The sequence below is a fragment of the Rhagoletis zephyria genome, unplaced genomic scaffold (assembly GCF_001687245.7).
Source record: "Rhagoletis zephyria isolate East Lansing unplaced genomic scaffold, Rhagoletis_zephyria_1.1 Rzeph_scaffold_00743, whole genome shotgun sequence".
Taxonomy (NCBI): Eukaryota; Metazoa; Arthropoda; class Insecta; order Diptera; family Tephritidae; genus Rhagoletis; species Rhagoletis zephyria.
Genome location: NW_016157827.1, coordinates 150861 through 170509, shown reverse-complemented (window position 1 = coordinate 170509; position 19649 = coordinate 150861). Strand labels below are relative to the sequence as shown.

Genomic DNA, 19649 nt, shown 5'->3' with positions numbered 1-19649 from the left:
AAAACTTTTAACCTTTTGAACCACGTTTCGCCTTTTCCAATTAAATCCTGCAACTTTCATCAATTTCATAATCATTATTTTTTAATCTCATAATCACATTCTATAAGAATGCTTTCTTAAGCTGTACTCATTCTTTCTAATGTGTATTTAGCACAATTAATCAGCACCTTATTACTACGTTCTAAGTATTTCACTACTAAATACTACAATTTTAAACATTTTTAATATATGTATGTATGTATATGCAATTGTGTATGGATACTTAATTCAAACTTATTTACTTAGTCAAACGCTTAAGATCAGTTCTAGTTTTATATTAAAGATTTTAATAACTATAAACTTTATTTTAAGGTTTTTTTTTTAATATAATTTCCTTTCTATGTACAGTACTAAGGAACGTTTTTCGATAAGAGATTCATTATCTGTATTTACTTTATTGGTACTTATAAAATTTACAGCATAAATTCTTANTAATAACTATAAACTTTATTTTAAGGTTTTTTTTTTAATATAATTTCCTTCTATGTACAGTACTAAGGAACGTTTTTCGATAAGAGATTCATTATCTGTATTTACTTTATTGGTACTTATAAAATTTACAGCATAAATTCTTTACTTCATTTAAGATGAAGTTTTCGCATTGACAAGGTTGCAGCCTAAATTAAAAAAAAAAAAAAAAAAACGACAAGCAAAACGAAAACGTGCGCTGAAAAAGCTTTTTTGCTTCCGACTTCAAATAATTTCTTTCAGTTAATTAAGAAATAATCTGGATTTTGCCCAAAATTTTATTTTAATTGGAAGCTTTTGTGGTATGCTCTCGGTCGAACTAATGCTGACATGCCTATTATTGCGCTTTTTAAGGTAATTAAAATACTTCATTGAAATAGCTTAAAGAACCTGTAAACGAAAGCTTTCTCTGAATAATTATCGAAAGCTTTTACTGAAGTTAATATAAAAGATTTTATTTTTCGATTTTTTCATGCGCCTACATACATACATACATATGTATGTAGTTGCATATAAATGGGGCGTATCGAACTTGCATTGTTTTATGAAAATTCGGGGTGAAGTTCTTTTAAGGAATAGAGATTCTTCAAAGATTTCCAAGGCTCTTTAAGTTATAGCTTTTATGTAGACGTGTACAGAGCAGAGCAGAGCTGACTCTGATCGCGACTGATCTGAATCATAGATAATGTAAACCTTTTGGGACAAGCTGTCAATAATAATTTTACTTTATTAAATCAAATCTGTTTTATAAGCTTTGTGAGCTTTAAATCAATAAGAAAAAGTAACGTATTTGTTCTACTATTCAAATAAATTGTAGATTAAATTTGAAGAAAAGTTCAGTTTAATTATTTGAAAGCTTGTGGACGTTTGAAAGCTTATTGAAAATATGTAAAAGCAAAAAGAATGCTTTAAAATTGTATAAGTGCATCGTCCGCGGAGAATTTTGGCAAAAGCTCCAGAAATCATGTTACGGATAGTTTCAAAACTTTATGACAGCTTTGTGAGCTTTACATCAAATATGAGATTGAAGGCATTTGTTGATATCATCACAAGACACGAATAAAGGCGCAAGTTCAAAAGTGGACCGCGAAAAAGACGCACTTCAGCGACGAAAGGCATCCAAACCTAGCCGGCGGCGAAGAAAGACGCGTTAACTTGTTTTCGCGGTCAACTATGTTTGCGAGTATAATAATAGTATGTATATTCCTTAAAAAGTTGTTGGGGAATAATGCTGAAGTGACTGTCCTTGGCTAGGTATTAGGGCTGTGCGATTATTCGATTACTCGAGCAAGTTGGTTAATCAATTATTCGGTTAATCAATTACTCGAGTAATCAAGATTTTGATTACTCAAAACGATGATTAATCGAGTTACTTGAAATATGATTACTCAAAAAAAATAATTTTGCTCGTTAAAAGAGTTTGCTTGGAAAATGCTTATTTTCTTTTTTACATTCTGTATATGAAAAAAAAAAACGTTTTAATTTTTGAAAACAGAAACGTTGTTTTCAAAGTATCAAGGAGCTTTAATTACTTTATACATATGTAAAGATTTGAAATGTTGATTACTCATTTTACTCGAATTGTTGATTAATCATAAAGCAAATTACTCAAATATTTTTTTTTGGTTAATCAAAAATCTTGATCACTCGAGTAACTGAACTTTTGAGTAATCATAATTTCTAATTATTCGAATAACTGAATTATTTACTTTATGATAAATTAAAATTTTGAGTAATCAATTAATCGCACAGCCCTACTAGGTATACATCTATGATTACACGCCTTTCTTCGCCGTCAACTAGGTTTACACATCTTTTTTCGTCCATGCGTCCTTTTTCGCTGTCAAAATAATGGCTCGCCTTTATTCGTGTCTAGGGACGATATGTACATAGATATAGTCTAATAACATTTTTTAAATTTATTGAGAATTTTTGGCGGATTTAAAATTGTAGTTTGAAGCGGTGGTGGGTATCAGCTTGCTCGCGGGCAAAACTCTTTCAGCTTCTCATACTAAATGTATATAAAGTTTTGAAAGAACTTTGCCCACGGACAGGCCGGTACGCACCACCGGTTTAAAGCTTAACGATTAGCAAAGGATTTTTTAGGCAAAAGCTTATTTCAGGAAACTTTTAAACAACTTTTAAGAAAGCTTTTAAGTGGCCCAAAAGCGAAAGTTGAGATCGAAAAAGCTTTTAAATATGTTTTTTCCCCAAAGACCAACGCTTTGAAATTATCTGGATAACGTCACTAGACACGAATAAAGGCGCGAGCTCAAAAGTGATGGCGAAAAAAGACGCATAAAAAAACTTAAGACTCTTCANAGACACGAATAAAGGCGCGAGCTCAAAAGTGATGGCGAAAAAAGACGCATGTTTTTTGCCGTCAAAACACTAGCGCGCCTTTATTCGTGTGTAGTGACGATAAGCTTTCGAATAAAATCAGAGGCAAGGATATCTGATACCTAGGCAAATTATAAAAAACTTGTAAATTTAAAATTTATTATTAAAGTGCAAACATCTTTGCTAACTTATTAAGCATTAAATTGCTATTCAACGATTTTTTATTTATTTTGAAATGTAAAGGTTCTTTACGGCATAAATGCTGCTTGCATTAAGTTAAGTTTTATGCAAATTCCTACTATGTATAAATATAGTGGTAATAACGGTATTGTTTGTATACCCACTAGCTGGGATATTTTCGGACGCATTTTACTTAGTGTGCTTGTTTTTGTAGGCGTGTAGGTGTGTTGTTTGTTAGTGGGTGTGAACTGGGGGCGTGTCTAAATGAACTTATCAATACGATTATGGGTAAAAGCTATGCATAATTTTGTTGTGCTTTTAAAAACTTTCTATTTTTATATACATTTGTATGTACTAGGTATGTACATATGTAAGCCAGATTTTTCTTGATATGATTTTCAAAATATTCGCGCCTATCGCAATTTTTATCATTTGCTTTTGCTAACAACTGATTTTGGCAAAATTCTCCCCTTGGGCACATCTGTGTCGTCCTGGCAGCTCAGAAATGATAATGTAAAAAATAACGAAACCTTGTGTAAATTATAATGCTCATATATTTGATATTATTACTTTTGTTTAATTTCGCTTATTAAATTTCAAATTTTTTTTATTTTTCAGTGTTATTTTTTCAATTTGTGTCAAGGTACATATTCAAGTGTGGTCTTGCATATATTTTATATATTTTTAATTTCGCAAAATTTCTGCATATGCACAACAATCACGATTTCTCAATTATTATTTGTTTCTTGCAAGTAACTGTATTAGTTTCTAGTTATTTTAATATTTTAAGTGTAATTTTGGTTTACTCAAGTTGGGGAATTTTTGATTTTTGGCTTCGTTTATATTGTGTGTTTTTACATTTATCACCATCTCTTCATGAGTTTCGTCTCGCTTTCTTAGTTTTTTTTGGTTTTTATTTTAGTCATTTAATTTTTTTCGCAAAAACTATTTTCTTTCTCGAGCTTTCGAAAATAACTGCTTGGTTGTCGCCGAATTAGCGCACGTAACGCGGACAAAGTAGTACAGATTGCCAGTGTAGACCATTAAATTACGAATTTGATTTTAGGTTGAGTTTTTATTATTATTTTTGGTTTATTAGTTTTTTTTTTTTAACTCACAGCCCATTTGTGTGTGTATGCGTGTTTGTGAATTCATGGTAAATGCTAAAGATTATGAATATGAAACAAAAATGAAAGAAACCAATTTAATATACCTCCTGCCAACCAATTTGCGCAAATTTGCTTTCGAAATTTTGTAAAAGAAAAGGCAAATTAAAATAATTTGTATGTAGTATTTTTTATTATTTTTTTTCGAAATTTTTCTGTGCATTTTCCATAATAATGGTGCTAATAATAATAATAATTCTCCATAGTTAATAATGGTTTGTTAATAATTACAAAATTCAAAATTAATAATTTTCTAATTGTTTTATTTTTAATTAATTAATAATTAAACTTTGGTGCTTATAAAAGCGCTTCACTTATTTAAATTGTATTTATTATTATATCTTCTTTTATAAACCTCCTTACTTTCCTAAGAAATTCGCCAAAATCAGTTATTCTTGCCTTTATAAAGAAAGTTTTTTAATATTGACAAAAGTGCTACTGTTTCAACGATTTTTGCAACAAACTTATGATTTACAGTAATGACAAGATTTCCAAACATTAAATTCAGAAAGGGCTTTTGATTGTAAACTTTGGTAGTTTGACTAGAAATGTGTAAACAATTGTTTAATAACTGATCTGTACATAAATAGGTTTGTTAATAAAAAAAACAAACCCTTTTATAGGTATATATGTAAATAAAATATGTTTAAAAGCCATATAACACTCAACAGCGCTGATTTTAGAGCTTTCAAGCTTACACGCGCTTTACCATAGAAAAGTAAATTCAACAGAATACAGCTTACTTCTCCGACCTACGTTATTTTGTGCCCCTTTACCAGTCTATTGCATAGTAAATGCATTTCTTACTTCGCGGCATTGCGTGATTTTACGTTCCCTTAACAGTCTTGTGCATAGGTATTGCCTTGACTAGAAAGTGTTAGAGCTTTCACAAAAGCTCTTGCTTTAGCATAGTTAATGGTCTCAATAAAAAGATTTAGAGCTTTCACAAAAGCTTTTCAGTTCTCAGTAAAGAACTTTGGAGCTTTCGCAAAAGCCTTCGAGCTTTAACTATTAACTGATTGAATCTCCGTGTTCTTGACATTTCAAAGCTCTTATCCACAGCGCTGTTCTCATTTACAACTTTTTTTTTATCTAAATCTACTTTATCACTTAAAAAAGATATATAATATATATAAGTGTACGTTAAAGTGGTCCAAAAATGTGTGTAAAAAAATAAGGTCGGATTTTTAATGCCGCCCCACTCTTGGATTGTTATAGACCGAAAAAAATATACCCATATTTTTTTATTTTCAAATAAAAAATGATTTAGGTAGTGCTCAAAGCGCTCAAAGTTTTCCATATATTTTATATGGAGAAAAACCATCTTTTCGTAGAAATAGTGTAGAATTCTTGAAAATCAATATTTTTCGATCGGAAAACTTTACTTATCTTCAGGAGATTCCCAGTAATAATACTCAATTATTTCTTTAACAATTTTTTATAGTAACTATATTTTATAGGTCCTCCAAAGCCCTTAGAAAATGCAATGGGGGGACCAATAAAAAATCTTTAATCATAAGAAATGGTTAAATAAACTTTGAACGCTTTGAGCACTCCCTAAATATTTTTTGATTTCAAAATGAAAGAAATAGGGGTATATTTTTTTTGATATAGATCAATCCTAGGGTGTGCCGGCATTAAAACTCCGACTTTTTTTTTTGGACCACTCTAGTGTACATACTACTGGCCTTATTCATAAAAAATAAAGTAGATTTAAAACGCTTTATAAAGCGACATTCTCATACAAATCGTCTTTATTTTTTATGAATTTAGGGGGTGTTGAATTTAAACTTGATTTAATATAAAATAACAGTAATAGTATAAGATTTTTCACGTGTTACATATTTATGTTCGTATGCATGTATGTAAGTGTGTAAATATGTATGTACTATGTGTTAGTAGTGCCTAGGTGGTAGTTTATTCTTAGCTATTGATTTTATTTGGGTTTCATTTTTAGCTTTTTANCGTGTTACATATTTATGTTCGTATGCATGTATGTAAGTGTGTAAATATGTTATGTGTTAGTAGTGCCTAGGTGGTAGTTTATTCTTAGCTATTGATTTTATTTGGGTTTCATTTTTAGCTTTTTCTAAAATTATTTTTACAATAACCTGTTTTTAATACTTAATAGGTATTTATTGAAATGTTTTCTTTTTCACTGAAGCTATCATTATTCTTTTGTTATTGACTTTAATTGGAATTTGCTGGTAAATTTACATTTTTAGTTCTGTTTATTTGTTTGGGAGTTTTATATTAACTTACTTTAATATGGGTGGCTTTTACTGTTTCAGCTTTACATTTGTTACTATATTTACTTGTACATAAGTAAGTACATAAGTATCTATTTTTCTCTGCTTGGGGGGACTTTCATCCGCCTTTGACGTTTTCACCTATATTTACAATGTGATTTCTATCGATTAAGTAAGTACATTTGACGCTAGAGCTTTTTTATCTATGTAAAAATAATGTACATGCATATTAAATTAAATGTATAGTGACTTTGAAAGTTGCTTGAAATTTAAAGCAGTAATATAAATGCATTAAAAAACACTTAAGCAGTCAAGGAAAATTCAAAAACGGACTAGGTAAATACAATTTTTTTTGTTGTGTTGCACAAAATATAATTCAGCGCGAATTTTATTTAAGAAATTTTATATTTATTTAATTTTGTAAGCCCAAAACATAATTCAGCGCTCGCTGAATAAATTTTAATAAAGAGTATTTTGACATTGAGTCTGATATCACCTTAAATGTTTCAATTTTGTTTTGTATCAGTGCACCAATGGCAATCCAGCGCTTGCTGAATATTTATTTTTGATTTCAGTATAGTTCAAAGACATGTCTGAAATGTGTAAACGATCTCTTCCATTAGTACATTAGTGTACCAACTACATCAGCTTCTGCTAAATAGATTTGGAGCAGTATATTTCAAATACAAGTCCCATGAGGTTGCTGAAGGCAGTTTTGTATGAAAAAGATCAATTCTACTTACCAACGGACTACTTTATACATCTCTAAGTTCTTTAAAGCCAATTCAGCGCTTGCTGAAAAGCTTCTTGGTGCAATTAACATAAGAAATTGAATTAATTAATAAATTTATTTTGCTGAAATGTTTATTCAGCACATAATTAAAAAATTCTGTAAATTCACATTCAGTATATGCTGAGTTTCGCTGAGAACGAAAAAGAAAAATGACATTGAAGATGGCACAACGCCGAAACCGGTTTATCTACAAACCAAATTTTACAAGGGTTGACGAAAATTTGTGCCAAAACACATCCGCTGAAATCCTTTCTTAATGGATGCAGCTTTTGAAGTAATTAAATGTGCTGAATTCCATCTGATAAGAAATTAAGTATAAAATGTGTATTGCATAAGCTGAGATTTACGAAATTCAAATTAATAATTATATTAAAAAATGCTCTTTAAGTGGAAATAATAATTCGAATAATCGCCTATGCACAAATGCACCTTCAGCATAGGTTTATTGTGCTAAGCAAAGTTTTATTGAGTCAGTGAAGAATTTCAATTAATGCAATAATTCAAATTCAGAAAGCGCTGAATTAAAAAAAAATCCAGAAATTCATATTCAGCATGTGCAACTCCTTTCTAAGACTGCTTCTAATGATTTATAACGATAGAAGTAGTTGAAGGTACTTAAAAAATTTAAAAAGTTGTTCAGCGTGCGCAGAATTCTATCCATCAAGAGATTCAGTTTAAAATGTGCGCAAGCGGCAATATATAAATAATACAGTTTTTAATATAAATCACCGCATTTTTAATACTGGACAATTTAAAATTGAAATACTTAAGTATTTAAAATAATATTTACGAATTTTTCCCGGTGTATTTTCACAATTTGATGAATGTTTGCTTATAATAACTGATGCAAATGAACAGGAAACATGAAACATGTTAAGGTGTTATGAATTTTCTGAATAAATTGTAGTTTTGAAATAGTTTGAACGCAGAAAATGTGTGTGAAAATATTAAAAATATTTTTTTTTTGCAGAAAAAATGGGTTAAAGTCGGTATTTATTTTAGTAAGCACTGCAATCGATTACAATTGTATAACTCTTTTTATAAAAAAATGTAATAAAATTAAATAATAAAGCTTATAGTTATTAAATAAGTAAGAAGTAAAAACGTCGCAGAAATAAAAAATTATAATTTATGTACAGTTATGTAAAAAATTCTAATCACACTGAAATCATATTTGCATTGCACAATTGTGAATCTTAATATTTAATTAAATTTTCAACATAAAACTTGGTACTCAATAGCAATCGGTTTTACATTAGCAACTACTTTTTTATTGGAAACTATTTGTCTGCTTTCAATACTAAATGTAACTTTCCAATCAATGTACAATTTATTTAATTAACTTAAACTACACTGCAACTATATAATTAGTCAATTTAATTCAGTTGTCAGTGGAAATTAATTTTAGTTCTCTAAAATTTCGAAATTCGCTAAACGAATTTAGTTTTTCATGATTTTCTTTATACTCGAATCATATGCATGTATGTAAATATGTATGTAGTTATTTCAAAAACTTGACTTAGATATAGATAAATTAATAATTTTTTGGCTTATTTAGCTGTAGATTTGTTGCATATTTTCCTTGTAAGTTTCTTAAGTTAAGTATAATACTTCAATTCATTAGATATTTATGCAATATGTGTGAAAATATTTTAAATATATATACGTAGGTTTTTAATAGGGCTGCATTTTTGTTTTTGGTTTTGAAACTTGCACAAAATGTTTATTGTACGCGGTGTGTATTAGTGTTGTTTGTGTAAGTTGTTTATTTTTAATTTAATTATTTATTTATTATTCTAAGCTTTTTAATTGATAAATAGTTTTGCAATTTTGCAAATTGTTGATTTAAATTTTTGTACATTTATATTTTTTAGAGAGGGGTGGGGGCGTGGGTTTTTATAAATATTTAAATTTTCGCTACAATATTTTTTAAGAAAATGCAAATGCGTTTTTGTATGTATGTATGTATGTATTTTGTGTTACATGTATGATAATGTGTGCGTGTGCGTGTGTGGGGTGCGTATAAGGGGTTTGAAGAGCTGCTTTGTATGTATGGGGGCTAAGGGCGAGGCGAGCAAGTTTTCGCTAATCATTATTTAATTATTATAATTTGGTTCTTTAAATTTCAATTTTTTTTTGTGTTTCAACACAAATCTGTCATTGAGTTACTTAGTTGCGAAAAACGGTTGAATTGTGATTTATTTATTTATGTATGTACATAAATGTCTTTAATTACTTCTCAGTTTTTTCACTGCGCTTACTATTTCTTTTTCTTCATTTTCCTCTTATGCTCCTGTCGCTATACTATTTGTATTTTTCATCTCATCACTAAGTATGTGTGTTATACCTTCTTCTGAGATTATAAAAAATACTAAAGTTTAATTTTAGTTTTTTTCTTTGAATCTTTGTGTTTTTTCCTTTCTCATTTGGTATAATATTCTTTATATACTTATGCATCTTTTCTCAATAATATTAATATTTTTTTTATAGATTTGTATATAATATGTGTATATATGTGTGTATATAAATCTTTTGGGGGGGATTTTAAGTGTAGTTGTTTTAGTTTTTTCACATTCATTTCTATGCATCCTTTGCAAAGAAATCTTGTAGTTATTATGGTTTATTTCCTAAGAAAATGTGCAAAGAAAATTCAAACAATAATTAAATAAACTAAATATTTAATTTTTTTGCCTAAATTAAAAAAATCTAATGCTGCTTAATACTTTTCCTTCTTCTAAATTTATAGATATTTGTAATAATCATTTCTTCCTCATTTTCATATAGAAATTACCTGTATTTGTGTAAGTTTTTTGCTAGTTTAAATAGTTTACAGCTGCTTGATGTGATTTTTGCTTTATTGATTTATGAGCAGCAACTTATTTGTTTATATAGAAAGTCTTCATATATATATTATGATGATAATTAATTGGTTTTGCAAAAACATGTAATGTATGTATGTATAATTCGAATTGCGTGGCTATTTGATTAAGTATTCGTTTGAAAGCCTCGGGTTGGAATTTCTTAGTGCATACCAATAATTGAAATTGTTTGCAAACTTTTTAAGGTGTGTAAAAGTAAAATAAACAAACATGTAAAATTTTGAAATCAAAATCAGAAAATTTTTTTGAGTGCTAAAGTGAAACATTTTTGAATTATGTGTATACACATGTTTTTTAAGCCAAAAAAATTAAATTAAAAAATTTTAGCAAAATCTAAAATTGTTATAATATGCATTGACTTGAAAAATATTTAGTATTTACTTACAGAATCCTTAGGGGAAAAAATTAAATATTATCTTGTAATTAGAAAATCATTCAACAAATTGAACCAGTAAATTAAAATTAATTTAAATATATTTTTTTTAAATGAATTCATTGCAAGAAAGAATGTTCGAAACATTAAGTGAAACTTAAAAACCAAGAAAATAACTTCTAAATTTTTTTTTTAATATTTAAAATCAATCTTATAAATTTGAATTTCTTTTTAATAATTGAATGGCGAATTGTAATAAAAGTTAAACCATTTTTTTGATATTTCGAAAATTAAAAAATAAATTTATATATTAAAAAAAAATAATCCTTAAAAAAAATGGTAGTGTAAATAAAATTGTTTTAAAGAATGTTTAGAGGTAAATTTCTTTTTTTCAAATAAACAATTTTAGCGATACCCTCAAATGTATAGCATATTATGCATACTTCTGTAGAACACTCTGAGCCTTTTTTGTGGACGAATAAAACTTATTAAAAAATTTTCCGAAAGCTTTTTTAAATTTGTAGCTTTTAGCAAATTATTTATTTAAGAAAGCGTAGAAGTTAAACAAAATTTAATATTATTTTTAAAACATTTTTGTAAATTTTTGAATTTTCGGAAAAAATTTTCAAGTTTTAGTAGCTTTTAGCAAATAATTTGTTTGAACAGCAAAAAAGTTAAACAAAATGTAATAATATTCTATTTAAATATTGGTTTTTCTATTACATAAAAAACAACAACAAAAATTGTACTATTATTTTAAATAACGTGTGCTTTAAAATAATATAAAATGTAAATAAAACCAAATTAAATCAATAAAAAATGTTTGAGAAATCAAATATAGTTCAATTGAAGAAAATATTTAAACAAATTTCAGAACGCGCCAAAAATTACACAGCCTTTAACAATTAAAAAATGCCTTTACATAAATCATGCCCGCCATTCCTTAGAAAACACCGCCTCAAAATGCTTGCAAGTAAAAATGTTTACATACGATTTTGTTTTTACTTATTTGTGGCATAAATTTTGTATTAATTAAATCGCTTGCGCTACTTTAAAACTAATTTTCTAAATACAATATTTCCTTCAACTACTCGTACCGTCTGCCACACTTTCCTTTTTTTCATCATATTTCATCACCTTCAATAATAATAATATTTGTTCTTGTTCATTTATTTTTTAATATATGTATATATATTTTTAAGTTAGTTTTCTTTATTGATTTATTTGTTTTTGTTTTTCACTTAAATATTAATTAAATTCGAATTTTTGTGTTAGATTTTCAATTATACTTCGCTTGTTTTCTTGCTTAAAAGCTAAAATGCTAAAAAGTTTACTGCGCCTAATAATCCTCCTCTGCAAATACATAGTACCTTTTCCCCAAATGAACTACTATTTGTTATTTATTTTTTTATTCTAAACTCTATGCGCTGCTATTTCGCAATACCACTACCTATTTCATGTTAATTTGGCGTATTTGCGCACTGGTCCTCGGCCTATATCGCTCTATGTAGCTTTTTTTATACATATCATTTGTTATGTTGCAAAAGTTCAACAAGTTTATTTCATTTTAAATTTTAGTTTAATTAATTTATTTTTTTGTTTTATAATAATTCCTAAACCAATTTTTTCTTCGGCTCTATGACCGAATTTGCCCACCCCAATGTTTGTATAGTAAGTTTTTTTATGCATTCGATTGTATATAAGTATTTATATGCATGCGTTTCTTTTGTAGTGACTACATAATGTTCCAATATGCTTCAACTTGAGTTTCATGTATTTTCGTTTGCGTGTATGTATCAAAAAAGCAATCTATTTAAGCCCATATACCCCAGCTTTCCGTTTTGTGTATATAAACAATACTGCAGGGCCATTTTACAGTGCATTAGCGAACGCCATATGTACATATTTTAAGTGCTCGCCTAGCGGGGGGGCTGATACGCAATACTATCGCTTCAAAAAATTGCTGAGTCTGTCTTCGATCGAAATCGTATATTGGATGATTTTTGGGAAAACTCCAAAGTATTCAACGAAAACCACCATATAGAAAAAAATCTTTATTTGATTTTTCGATTCAATACATTCAAAAAAGCATGCGAATTTCCGCTTTATTAATAAACTATATTATGGAGAGCTTTAGTCATAAAAATGTATGATTTTACGCAATTTAAAATTATGCCTTTATTGTGACAAAATTTCTACAGATCAACATAGCAATTTTTATGGGGCTTTCATCCTTCCTGTGAGGAGAAATGTTTAATTGTATCTTTACAAGTGTGTGAAGATACAAAGCTTTTGCTAAAGAAGAGCTGTTTAAAACGAGTAATGCCCAAAACTTATGTGTTTAGCTGCTTGAAATTGATATGAAAGCTATCTTAGAGCGAGCTAATGTAGGTTCTTAATCTACTTACATACATATATAAAATTTGTGGAAACTTCAAAAGCGGCTCTCCATGAAGCAATATTGCAGCCACGAATAAAAAGGACTTTTATTTTGTGTACGCTCATTTCAAATCTACAGAAAAGCCTTGAAAAGCTATTCCTGTGGGATATACTTACATATTTCGATCGTGAATGCAGTAATGACCAAAACGTAACCTGCATGCACGGCTATTTAAAGCTGTTTGTTTGCATTATGTATATCAGTCACTACCTGCGAGCAAAGCTTTTAAGACGGCTTTATATGGATTTATATCATAGATAGGCAAAGGTACCCCATGTGGGTATTACGCTCTGCACACGTATTCTTATGCTCTTCATTTCAGTTGCTGTTGAGAGCGAAAAATCAATTGAGCCACAGTGGTGTTAGAACAAAATTTTCATGTCAGTTGTGTTTCAGCAAGCAAAGGAATGACACGTATCGTCGCTTTGCTTTTGTTTTTTATGCAATAGTAAATAATGCGCTATTTAATGAATGAAAGCATTTAGGGCCCTCATTAACGTATATACCTTTATGGCAATTTCTTGTTAATAAAGCATTTGATAAATTTTTGGAAGTCAATCTGCTCCTTTGTTTTGAACGNAACTTCAAAAGCGGCTCTCCATGAAGCAATATTGCAGCCACGAATAAAAAGGACTTTTATTTTGTGTACGCTCATTTCAAATCTACAGAAAAGCCTTGAAAAGCTATTCCTGTGGGATATACTTATTTCGATGNAAGCAATATTGCAGCCACGAATAAAAAGGACTTTTATTTTGTGTACGCTCATTTCAAATCTACAGAAAAGCCTTGAAAAGCTATTCCTGTGGGATATACTTACATATTTCGATCGTGAATGCAGTAATGACCAAAACGTAACCTGCATGCACGGCTATTTAAAGCTGTTTGTTTGCATTATGTATATCAGTCACTACCTGCGAGCAAAGCTTTTAAGACGGCTTTATATGGTTTTATATCATAGATAGGCAAAGGTACCCCATGTGGGTATTACGCTCTGCACACGTATTCTTATGCTCTTCATTTCAGTTGCTGTTGAGAGCGAAAAATCAATTGAGCCACAGTGGTGTTAGAACAAAATTTTCATGTCAGTTGTGTTTCAGCAAGCAAAGGAATGACACGTATCGTCGCTTTGCTTTTGTTTTTTATGCAATAGTAAATTATGCGCTATTTAATGAATGAAAGCATTTAGGGCCCTCATTAACGTATATACCTTTATGGCAATTTCTTGTTAATAAAGCATTTGACAAATTTTTGGAAGTCAATCTGCTCCTTTGTTTTGAACAGATGAATTTCATGTCAGAAAAAATGTGCTCACAGAAGAATGTTGATGGGAAAAATGATAAAATCTTAAGGGAAATTTCTGTAAGATTTGTATAAAATTCGCTATCTAAGTTTCTCCAGAAATCGATAATATCTGTTTCATCGTTAACTAACATTTCACTTCTTAGAATTAATAATTCTTTTTGAGTTTCATATGAATATTGGGTTATGTCACAAGTTAACGGACTTTCAAATATGTCAATTAAAGGCTTAATTTTTCGAAAGTCTTGAAATCTGTCTTCAAAGTTGAAAAAAAGAGTCTCTAATAATTGCGTGTGTTCATTGTTTACTTTTAAAATATCAATGCTGTTAATTAAGGTGTAGGTTTGGGAAAACATTTTGTTCTTAGCACCACTGTAGTGAAGCTACTCTCGCATTTACCCACACAGTCTCACAAACAAAAATGCCTATCTATGTTTTATATCAGTATTAGGCAGAGGGCACTTTTACCTTAAGAGAGTCTATATGACATTCAATAGTAAAGACCAATCATTAAAAAGATTTCTCGGGATATAAGCTTTTTAAGGCTTTCTATAGATTTTGCAAGAACCCTAACATAGTAAAAGCTCTCTTTAATCGCCACTTTCATATGTAGACTTACAGTCGCTGACTCTATTAAAACTGCTTTCATTTTACTATCCCATTTAATTTTACTTAGCCTTTCCATGCATATAAACTTTGTGTTATTTCACTCCAAGAAGCTTTGTAATTTCTTCCACCGTTGCTGTGAATTTCTCTCTCTCTCTCTCTCTCTCTCGTAATGACTTTTTCTCAATAAAAGCAATTGTTGATCTGTTCCAGCTATATGTGATGTTCTTTTCCATCTTGCAGCAAACGAATTAAAGCGCTCCTCTCTTTTTCGGTGGTGGGTAGCACCTTGTTTGAGCGCAGAGCCTTTTAAAGTTTTATAAATATTTTTTATGGACATAAATACGCAAGATAAAAGCTCCCCCTCATCGTCTCTGATCTAGTTTATTCTCTTCTGTTTCTCCCTCACTAATTATTTATCCATAATTTGTTCGTTTTTACCTCTCTATTGTTGTCTGTCTCTCCCTGGTTTTCTCTCTCCTCCACCTGCCAACAGCCCTGCTTTTGTCAGACTATAGCTTTTCGCAATTTGTTTTTGTTTGTATATCTTGACTTTGTTTTTGTTTTGAGTTTTTTAATTGATATTGTGGAACTTTAAGGCTTGTAATCTCAACGTTTTTTGGAACTTTTATGTTTATTACAAACTGTACGAGAAAAATATTTACCATATTTTCATTTCTTTCATTCTATTTCTCCATCATCATTTACTTTTTAATATTCTTCGCTGTTCAGCTCAAATTTACGCTGGCTAATATATGTATTTTATATTCACTACTTGCTTCGCATTTTTTTAAACTATTTGTATTTGGTAATAAATTTTTAATAATTAATTTTTTGTAATTATTTACTTATTTAGTTCTAATGGTGCCTGCTGGCTGCACGTCGTACTATGTTTGTGGTTTGTTTACTAAGTTTTTGTTGTTCTCTAATTTTAATAAATTCCCATTATGATTCTTTTTTTACTAATAATGTAATTTTTATGCATCTATTATGTTTTGTATGCGATAATTTGCATTATTTCAATGAAGTATATAGTTAATTTTTTTTTAGATTTTTCAATTTTAAATTTTGTATAAAAATTATTATTTTTTGTTTTTTTTTCTTCTTTTAATTTTAATTACTTCAGTTGTTCGCAACTTGCTCTAATTTTTATTGATGTATGCATTCTCGTCTATATATTTGTTTTTTTTTTTTTTATTTGAAAACCCAGAACAGTTCAGTTGTTGCTGTTTGTTTCATGTTTTGGTCGCATTTTCCAGTCAGCTTTTGTTGTTGGTATTGTTTACGTGTGTGATAATATTAATTGTAGTGGTAATTAATTAGTTAATCGATTAATTAATTTATTCAACTATTGTTGCAGTTATCATGTATGTATGTATGTATTAATTTATATCTATGTATGCAAAGTGTTTGTAATTGAATGGAATATCAAACTTTAAAGTGTGATTGTGTGCCTAAAAAATTCTGAATAAATCTTCAAATATGCATATCTTTTTGAAAATTTAAAGAAATCTGCTGATAATAAGAGTTAAATTTTCATTTTTATTTTCATATACATAAGTACGTTTTGTTTTCTTTTTTTTGCCTCGCGATAAAGTTATTTAGTAAATATATTTATCATATATATATATATATGTGTGTATAATGTATATGCGTGTGTTTGTATATATATCTACGATATTATTTTTTGTTGTATGTTTTATTTTATTTTTGGTTTGGCAAAAATTGTTCAACTCCTCTTTGACATCCAATTTATTTTCTACTCGTACGCGCATTTTCGTTAGCGGTATTTCAGTTCTAAATGTTTTTTTTCATAATATATGTATGTATGTATATTTTTTTGGGATTTTTCTTTAAACACATACTAAATGTATACGTATGCTTTTTTTTTGTAATAAATGTTGTATTATATATACACTTAATCCGCGTGTTATTTTTTCATTGACGTTTGACGAAAAAAAAAAAATGAATTCCACTTTATTACTTATTTGCTTGTGTGTGCGTGGATGTGTTTTGTAATCAATTGTTTAGCAGAGGTTTTAGTGAAATCTTGTTTGGATACGGATCGGTCGGCTGATAAGTTGATAGGAAGCTGGATTTACATCATCGGGCAAGACTCTTTTATTTAGCTTGGTTGTATGCTTTTGCTGTGTGTTTCTGACCTAAAAGAGGGAAAAATTTGTTAAAAAATATTTGTAAATAAAATTTAAGCTTTCAAGCTTTCACTTTCTTAATTATTTAGGTAAGCATACGTGTAAAGTACAAGTAAACTACTAGTATACATATCTTTATTTTAAAAAAATAGAGCTTTCACTTACTAACTTTCATAGCACAAAAAGTTGGTGAGCGAAAGCGCTTCTTGATGCGAAATTCGTAAGAAAGCTCTTTTTTAATGTTATTATTTTACTTAATAAACAAGTTTCATTTATACCGCGTGGGATAGTTGAAATCTCAAGCGGTTTTCAATGATGTGTGAAAGCTCTTTTCCTAGTGTTATTAGTCCACTTGCGTTTAGACTCCTCAGCAAAGTTGGCTGCTTTACAGATACTGCTTCTGAGCTGCTTTAAGCTTCCCCTGTATTTTATATGAACTACTACTGAAAAAGCTCTCTTAGACCAGCACTGCCTTGTAGGCCAGAAGTTTTATAAAATCAGGCATGAAAGTTCGTTGATAACCGTTGCATCCGCATGCTGACTTCAAAAAGCTCTTAATTTGATAAAATTTTATACGATGTTGGGATCTAAAGCTTTACATAGCCTTCGAGCGACATATGATTTCTCATGACAGCCAATATATAAAAAAATTTATAAGTTTGTCTTAGCTTTTTTAGAGAAGCTATAAGGAGCTCAGATACATACTTAATTGGGTGCTCAATTACAAATGCGACCATTTTCTGATTCAAGTGCGAGAGCTGGTTTTCGATACATAGAAGCTAAAATTTTGGCACTAAAAATATTGCAGTGTTGTGATATGACATCCAATTTTTTTCCATTTTGTGAAGTCCAAAATATAGCGCTTTTATAAGCTTTCTATAGAATTCATCCGTCACGACGAAAACGTATACCGCGGGCGAAGCTTATTAAGGCTTTCTATAGACTGTATTGCTTACGCACTGATATTCTATTAAAAGCTTCACAAATTCTATGTTGCGGTTTAAAACTTTCTGTATTACTATTCCTTACTTTCTTTTACTCACCTCACTTATGTTTTGTTATTCGGCTGTTTACTGTGGGATTTTACTAGGATATTCCTTATTGTAAACTTGCATTTGTTTTTTTTTTTTTTGCTGAGTGGATTCATCTTATGGGCTCAAACTTTTAACCTCATACGGAATCTGAAGACTACATTACTGGTATTTTTTACCACGATTGCTGCTGCTGCTGCTTCTGGGTATTTCTACTGCTGACTGTTGTTGAATTTAGAGTTTTGCCTGCTGCGCTTTTATCTAGTTTTGTTTCAATTTTTTTTTGTTCTATTTTGTAATAGGGGTTTTTTGGTTGTATATATATCTTTTTTGTTGTTGCTTTTGGAATTACTGTTTCATCATTATTTTCGCAAGAAGTAATCGTTTGTAATTGTTTATGTTGTGTAACGCTTTAAGGAACTCCGATTGTTAATAGGGTCGGCTGGCATCTTTTGGCCGCTTTAGTTGAACTTTCAGTCTTTTCATGCCAATCTGGAAGCCATTCATTGCCTGAATGGCCGCTTGAGCGCTGGCAGGATTATCGAATGAAACAAAACCTGTAAACAAGTTCAAATTTGAAATATTTATTGGTACTCAAAAGGAGATGTAATACATAAATAATATGTAATAAAGTTATTAGTGTGTGTGTGTGTGTGTGTGTGTGTGGATACAGACTTACCAAAACATTTACTCTGATTTGTAGCACGATCAATGAAGACCTTTGAACTGATCACATTACCAAATGGCAGGAACATCTGCATCAACTCCGCATCGCCGAACTCTTGCGGCAAATGATATATGAATAGATTACAACCCTCCGGCCCGGAAATCGAACATCCTGGGAACATCAGAAAATCTTAAAGAAGACATTTCAAGAAAAGAAAAGAAAGAAAGAAATAAACGATGAGAAAATCAAAAGTGAAAAATCTATGAATTTGTGATTTATGATGCTGCGACTTCAAAGGAAAACTAAACGGATCGGACGTAAGGAACATAAAATTGGATTCAACTAAAATTCTTTAAAAATCGAATAACTGTAATATGTACCTGTTAAAAGTAAGTACATATACCGAAAATATGAAAATACGATTTGCTTAGAGAAAAATATATGTAGTACCAAATTAAATAAGATAAGAGATAAATTTGTACATAGAAATACTCGAAACTTAAGTAATAAAATTATATTATAGAAGGTATTATTCTATCAAAGCATAAAAACTAAGCTGTGAGTAGTTAGTAAAGTTTGTTTTCTAAGGGTGCTCTTGAAAAAACAAGTGTTTTAGAATTACAAAAGTTTCTTAAATAGCAAAATTTACAGTGGTTATCTACTGTAAGCTCACTTTGGTAAAAGCTTTGCTTTCTGAGTAATGAAAGCTTTCTTGAAACAACTTACACATACAAATGGATAAAATATTGCACTTTCTAAAAAGTTTAAAACATGCTCTCATTTGAATATCGCTTGACATTAAAATTATCCTTGAAAATTTTTCGTGAAAACTCCAAATTAAGATTCATAAACTAAGGTAGATGTGCTTTAATTATTTGATTATATTGAAAATGGGGGTAAACTCTGCTTCATAATGATTGGCATATTTTTAGCAGAGCTTTATTAACTAAATTAAGTAAAAATGTT

At 29.5% G+C, this 19649-nt stretch overlaps 1 protein-coding gene and 1 long non-coding RNA gene across 2 annotated transcripts in view; one reads left to right on the top strand and one right to left on the bottom strand.

Moving 5' to 3' along the window:
* Positions 1–695: 695 nt before the first annotated feature.
* LOC108361362 (uncharacterized) lies at positions 696–3379 on the top strand. The gene is made up of 3 exons (XR_001847281.1): positions 696–1761; positions 2269–2751; positions 2934–3379. It is a non-coding gene; the product is annotated as an uncharacterized LOC108361362 (long non-coding RNA).
* Positions 3380–18103: 14724 nt separating this feature from the next.
* The window catches only part of bru3 (CUGBP Elav-like family member bruno 3), a gene marked incomplete at its 5' end in the record, with an annotated part of 16455 nt that continues 14909 nt past the window's right edge, over positions 18104–19649 (bottom strand). The window contains 2 exons of the mRNA XM_017613970.1: positions 18104–18573; positions 18696–18872. Of these exons, the coding sequence (XP_017469459.1) occupies positions 18446–18573; positions 18696–18872 (305 nt within the window). The remainder of the gene's footprint in view (positions 18574–18695; positions 18873–19649) is intronic.